General features: G+C 45.7%; 2 protein-coding genes across 12 annotated transcripts in view; both read left to right on the top strand.

Moving 5' to 3' along the window:
* Positions 1 to 6955, top strand: part of BOK (BCL2 family apoptosis regulator BOK) — a 173047-nt gene that overhangs the window by 78047 nt on the left and 88045 nt on the right. The window lies entirely within an intron of this gene.
* FARP2 (FERM, ARH/RhoGEF and pleckstrin domain protein 2) overlaps positions 3399 to 6955 on the top strand; it is a 63784-nt gene continuing 60227 nt past the window's right edge. For 2 of the 9 annotated variants that reach the window (XM_034655584.1, XM_034655586.1), the window contains exon 1: positions 3406 to 3718. In XM_034655584.1, coding sequence (XP_034511475.1) covers positions 3515 to 3718 — 204 coding nt within the window. In that variant the 5' untranslated portion in view covers positions 3406 to 3514. Of the gene's footprint in view, positions 3719 to 6955 lie in introns of all 9 variants that reach the window. The other 7 variants (XM_034655582.1, XR_004623710.1, XR_004623709.1 and 4 more) reach the window with 7 other exon arrangements.

Genomic DNA, 6955 nt, shown 5'->3' on the forward strand with positions numbered 1-6955 from the left:
TCGAACCCATAACGCCGGGATCACGCCCTGAGCCGAAGGCAGACGCTCAACCGCTGTGCCACCCAGGCGTCCCTCTTCTTGCCCTTTTAATATTTATTTATAAGCACATGAAGCAAAACAAAGTAATTTCTGTCAGGTCATAATTTCTGTAAAACAGATTCATTCAGTGCATACATTTTTCTTTTCATTTTGTCCCACGGCAGCTGGAAGAAGCAGCCTGGGCTGCAGAAGTGACTGCGGAATGAGTAGCCTCATGTTTCTCCTGAAGAGTCCGCTTATGCTGCTTGTTGTAAAGTAGATTGATAAACTTTGAGAGCAGGGTTAACACTCATGGCACCGGGGTTCCATGCCAGTTTTCTGTTAAGTTCCTGACTTTCCTAGATTTCTTAAATTTAAAGCCAAGTAATTACTAAATGTGTGATTGATGCCGCATTACCATTATGCAGTAGCAGATGGCTTTTCTTTGGAACATCACCAGTAGGGTACCTTGGGATCATTTCCTCAATGAGCCTCCAGAGTGCGAGTGTGTCATGGCTCGAGCCACATTGAGGTCTCTGGATCAGATGAAAATCTCCAGGAAGACCGTTTGCTCTTGAGAAGGTGTCCGGACATGCACAGGTCTCCTCTCATGGACCAAGAAGTGGTTTTCGTTTGTCTAATATTTTTCTTAAAGAAGAAAAATAATGTTAAATTCAAAGTATGCTATTTAAAAAGATTTTGTTTATTCATTTGAGACAGACAGAGCACAAGCAGGGGGAGAGACAGAGGGAGAAGCAGACTTCCTGCTGAGCTGGGAGCCTGATGTGGGGCTCGATCCCAGGACCTGGAGATCATGACCTGAGCCGAAGGCAGATGCTTAACCACCTGAGCCACCTAGGCACCCCAAAAATATGGTATTTTAAATACATTTATTGTCAAACTGCACAAATCAAATATATGGATTAATGATTTATAATACAGTGAACACAGTTCCAGTCAGGCGGTCCAACCATGCCGACCACGCCAGAGGGCCCTTCCCAGTCCCCTGTCCCAGAGACAGAACCCCTCCCACTTAGAGGGACCACTCCCCCGAGTTTTCTAGTATGAGTCTCCTTGCATGCTTTTCTTACAGCACGCTCACCCAAATGTGCCCCTCTGGGCGCTGTGGGTAAGTTTTGCCTGTTTTGTTTTAGAAGTATGTGCTTAGAACTTTCTTATAATGAATAGTAGAAGAGAAAGAACCTGAAGAAATTTTTTCCATCCAGAATTATCAAGAATAAAACCAAAGTGAGAAAATACAATAGAATAAATAAGAGAAGTGACTTCTTAAAATATGTTTTGGTTGTATATATATTTTCAGAATTTTAGCTTTACTTAAAGGGGAAGAATCACTTTTGTGCCCAGTGTAAAGCATCCCGTGGTTGCTTCAGAAGGACCTGCTCTTGGTGCTTCAGTCTTGGGTAAATACTGTGAGCAGACCGAGGACTCACGCTCATCTGTGTGCACATTGGAGACACCTCGCCGGTGGAGTCTTACTCACTCCCCTCCCCTCACTTTTGCATTAACTGTTCACATTTGTGAGATTGAAGTGGAAAGCGCCATACTTAGGGTTCTCAGAACCTCCCATGCCCGAGTTACTATCAGTGGCATGCACACTGGTAATCCTGTAGTGCGCTCTGTCCGTGGCCACAGTCTTGTCTTCCGCTGCGGCCGTCTGTACAGCGCACTGCCTGACGAGGCAGTTCATGTTCTTCAATGCCGGTGCCATGAATTAAGTAAATACTTAGCAAACAGTCACAGTAGGAATTCAGTTCCTGCTCTCGGGGCACATACAACCTGGAGAGAGAACTCGCAGATGATGGGTACCTGCGAATGTGAACCAAACGTGCCCGTCCACGAGGAGCGGCCCCTCCATGTGCAGGAGGGGGGGCAGGAGCTATATTTTCCAGAACCACGTGCAACGCCTTGTCATTTTGCTTACTCCATTACCAGTTCACTGTGTCCGGGGATTTTAGCTTTCTTGTGTCTTGCTGCTTGTTTGATAAATCACAGGTGTGTGGAAGTTCTTGCTCACGTGGGCTGGGAGCCTTGTCTTTGCTGGGTGAGCTTTAAGTGTGCGGTCGACGTTTCTCGGCAGGGGACTGAGAAGCTTTTAAACTTAATTCAAGAGACAAAGTTCATGAGATGGCTTGCTTTTTTTTTTTTTTTAGATTTTATTTATTTATTTGACAGAGAAAGAGACAGCCAGCGAGAGAGGAAACACAAGCAGGGGGAGTGGGAGAGGAAGAAGCAGGCACCCAGCAGAGCAAGGAGCCTGATGCGGGGCTCGATCCCAGGACCCTGGGATCACGCCCTGAGCCGAAGGCAGGCGCTTCACTGACCGAGCCACCCAGGCGCCCCCATGAGATGGTTCTTCTTGATAACAAAATAAGCATGAAAAAGATGAAAGGATGGGGGGACTCAGCATTTAGGTCGGCGTACAAGGGAATGGATTGGAAATTAGTGCGATTAATCTCTATGAAATTTACTACAAATTAGTAGAAGGCTTGCCAAAGGCAAGTGAGTGAAATAAAATAGTTTTTGTAGCAGCTCCATTCTTTCTTGAATAAACATCTGGCATTTGTTTTTTGCCACACTGTGCTTTGCTGTTAAATATTTTTCTTCAAATTGACTTTCAGATACAAATACACACATTTAAGGAAATTTGCCATAAATAGAAGGTAACTATGCCTTGTTCAACCTCATAGCCTAAAACTGGCGAACTTTCCCGTGGCACAACATGGAGGATTGGAAAAGGCATGAATGCCTCGTTGGGCCATCGGTGTTGTCCCGCATTCAGCGGGTGGTGGGTGGTAAGGAGAACAAGGACACTGAGGACAGATAAGTGGTGCTGGGAAGGGCCTGGCCTGGGGCGAGTGCTCTTCACACCACGTGTGTGGTTCTGGTGTCATTCTGACGTCACCCGTCCAGCCTGGTAAGACACCACTTTGGGAACCAGGGAGTGTAAAGCTGGCCAAGAGCAGCCTGGCTGTCCTCACCTACTGTTCTTGGCATTAGCCTCCCTGCCCCCGCTGCACAGCTGTATGCTGCCTGGTGTGTCTGGCACCTGCTTCTCTTTGCTGAAATGTACCATCTAGCACTTACCAGTGTGTGGTCAGCACAGTGACTCTCTGGGCTGGTGGAGGGAGGATGCGCCAGGGGACTAGGCAGCCAGACAAAGGGACAGGCCACTGTTGGATGAGGTTTTGTGAGTTCGATGAGGTGATGCAGTGCTTGGCTCACAGAAGCACCAGGAAATATTGTCTTTAGGAACAGTGCTTGGTATTTTATGCTCCACCAATCTATGTATGAGTAGAAGGTACTCTTAACTGGTTCTGATGTAATTTAAGACTCTCTAGAACTTGCAAAAGTACAGCAGAGAATTCCTGTGCAGCTGATCATTTTTTTACACTGTTTTAATATCTAAATAACTATTGATGACTCTTGGGGGGGTTTGTTTTGTTTTAGAGGACTCTTCATTGTTAGCTGGTGAAGAATGGGGGAGATAGAAGGAACATACAGAGTCCTGCAGACTCCAGGGACACGCTTGGGCGCCCAGGCCCCAGCAGGGGTGAGCACCCTCGAGCCTGGGCAGACTCTCTCGGCAGGAGCGGCACGGGCGTCAGCCAGAATGCAGGAGAAGCACCTTCACATCCGAGTGAAGCTGCTGGACAACACCGTGGAAATATTTGACATCGAGGTGAGAAGTATAATGTTTGGAAGAATATTTCCTTATACTTTCTGAAAGTCAAGTATTATGCACCATGTTCCATGTTGCTGATCAGACTTTGCCTATTCATCAAGCTGACCAAGAGTGGCTTTGGTAACACTAAGATCCTTGGAAATAGTGAGTCTGAGTTTCTCCTTTTATTTGGAAAGTGGTATTCTCCTGTCCTTTAAAATCCTGATACAGGGGTTCCTGGAGGCTTAGTTGGTTAAGGGGTTAAGCGTCTGACTCTTGATTACTGCTCAGGTCATGATCTCAGAGTTGTGAGATTAAGCCCTGGGTCATGATCAGTGGGGAGTCTGCTTCTCTCCCTTTGTTCCTCCACCCACCGCCTGCATGTGCGCCTGTGCTGTCTCTCGTTCTTTCTAAAATAAACCTTTTAAAAATATAAATATTTTTTAAAAAATTAAAAAAAATTCTGATACAGCATGGCCTTTCCATTCTTCTTCTGAAAGGCTGTCTGAATACTGTAGAACACAAACCAGACCCAGATGACCTCTGCCCGTTCTGCCTGGGGGCAGGGGCCAGTTAGCCTCCCAGTGGGTTAGCGCCTCATCTGAAACATGGGGGTGAGCATAGCCTCCTTCTCAGGGTGGCTGTGGAGAGGCCCAAGCACTCACCATGCAGGGAGCCCGGCATGGAGGCAATATTGCATAGTATTAGCATAGGGTTTGTTTTTCTGTATCAGCAGTAATAACATTTTTATTTTAAAAATTCCCTAATAGATTGCACTGATAATGTTGGCAAAAGCAGTTGAATGTAACAAAAATGTGTAACTGTATGTAAGTGTATATATATTTAAGTAATACTTTTTAGACCCATGTAATATTTTAGAAAACATTGATTTTCTAAATGGCATTAGAATGAGTGTGATTTTTAGAAATTATTTATTTTATATGTAATGCATAAATTTGTTCTCTCTTTTCTAATATTTTCATATGAGTGTAAAGTAATATCTTTAGAAGCTTTTTCTGTTTTTAATGTCACAAAAGGAAGGACAAGAGAATGAATTTAAACTTCAGGAAGTTTATTTGTGCTCAGGATGTCTGTCAAGAAGTCAGGTGCTACACAGGAAATGAGATGATCGAGGTAGGGGCCAGGCTGTGAGGAGCCTAGAGGAAACATCTAGGCTCTGGTGGGGCCTAATTGCAAAATACGTTGCATGGGAAAAGGGAAGGAAGGGGCGAGAGAGTGACCCAGGGGGCAGTGGTGGGGGGGGCTGGAGGTCAGGGCTGTCCTCCAGTCGTCTTGCCTTGGGCCCCGGGCACACCAGCCTCTCTCACCTCTCTTGCTTGAGTGTTCGATGGCAATTATCTAGTGCACAGATTCATAGTATCTGAACTCAAGGGACCCTGAATACTTCTTTTAAGGTCTTATTTGACGAGGGAGTCAAATACCATTTCATCAGGGCAATAGTAATTAAAACTGGTAGGACCTGTCTGTCCCAACTTCCCCAGTCATTCCTGCAGTGCCAGGGGCAGCCTCTGCCAGGAAGGTAGTCCAGAACCGGCAGCCTTGGCACCCTGGAGAGCCAGCGGTTGGCTGTTGGCTCTCTCTGGCAGCATTTCCTAGCTCCTCTTGGTACTCCATGATGAGTCACCTGCAGGAAATGGGTTAAAGATCTGGGAGGTTAGTTGGGCTCCCGAGTCTCTGCCAGCCAAATGCTCGCAAGAGTTTCCACCATGTAGCCCTCCTTTGATAAAGACATCCACTACAGTCTAGGCTCATCACAGGTTCAAAACTTTTAAAAGAAAGGAAAAGGAAAGGGAAGTTGGGAGGGGAGAAAAGAACAGGAAGAACTGAACTCTTTAAAGCTTCTTTTTGGGGCTCCTAGGTGGCTCAGTCAGTTAAGCATCTACCTTCGGCTCAGGTCATGATCCCAGGGTCTTGGGATCCAGTGCCATGTGAAACTCCTGCTTCTCCTTCCCCCTGCTTGTGCTCTCTCTGTCTCTCTCTGTCTAGGACAAATAAATAAATAAAATCTTTAAAAGAAAGAAAGAGAGAGAGAGAGAGAGAGAGAAAGAAAGAAAAGAAAGAAAGAAAGAAGAAAGAAAGAAAAGAAAAGAAAAGAAAAGAAAAGAAAAGAAAAGAAAAAAAGCTCTTTTTCAAAGCATCTTTTTTTGTCCTGCTTAATGGTCTTTATCAACTAACACTAGGACCAAGAAAGAAGAAAGCATACATTTATTGTTGAGTCAAAAATAACCCTTCTCTAGGATACACACTATTACTAAGTGTCTGGGTCACTTTATACATCAGGAACTCAGAAGTGGCATTTTGTAAAGGTTTCAACATATTTAAAGCTTCTCAAAGTTGAGATTGTTGTGTCAGAGAGGAAGAATCCTTGGCCCTTCCAGGTCCTTCTAGCTGGACTAAGAATCAAATTGAGGGGCACCTGGGTGGCTCAGTCGTTAAGCGTCTGCCTTCGACTCAGGTCATGATCCCAGGGTCCTGGGATTGAGCCCCACATCGGGCTCCCTGCCCAGTGGGAAGCCCGCTTCTCCCTCTCCCACTCCCCCTGCTTATGTTCCCTCTCTCTCTCGCGCACTCTCTCTCTCAAATAAATAAATTAAATCTTAAAAAAAAAAAAAAAAGAAATTGACATGAGACAGATTAACTGTTGAAAATCAGACCTAATAGCATATGTACAGGGAGTCCACATATAAGGAAATTACAAACATAGTCGGGCAACGTGATGCTTATATGAGCACAGGAGAGGGATTGGGTCTGGGACACAAAGGGGAGAGGGACCATTAGCCGGGAAGAGGGAGGAGAGGTCTGGGAATACAGGTTGCCTGTCGTGTAGAGAAGTGTCTCAGGTGAAAAGGAGTCTGTTAATAGCTCCCTTCCTGGTATGGGCAGGCAGGTAAGGGGGCAGTAAAGAGCTTTTCCTGAATCTGCTGGGTTTTGATTGCTTTTAACTCAAAATAATGTTCATGCCACAGTGACCCATCTGGGGTGGCCTGCTCTTGGCCCTTATAGTTGCTTCTGTTAATCAAATATAACCATTGTATTCATTTCCGTGCAGGTGTGGTATATTTTATAAGCCTGGCAGAGTCAGAGTCAGAAATTAAAACCCAGGGGCGCCTTGATGGCACAGCGGTTAAGCGTCTGCCTTTGGCTCAGGGCATGATCCTGGCCTTATAGGATCGAGCCCCACATCAGGCTCCTCCGCTATGAGCCTGCTTCTTCCTCTCCCATTCCCCCTGCTTT

Source organism: Ailuropoda melanoleuca, chromosome 2 (genome assembly GCF_002007445.2).
Source record: "Ailuropoda melanoleuca isolate Jingjing chromosome 2, ASM200744v2, whole genome shotgun sequence".
NCBI lineage: Eukaryota > Metazoa > Chordata > Mammalia > Carnivora > Ursidae > Ailuropoda > Ailuropoda melanoleuca.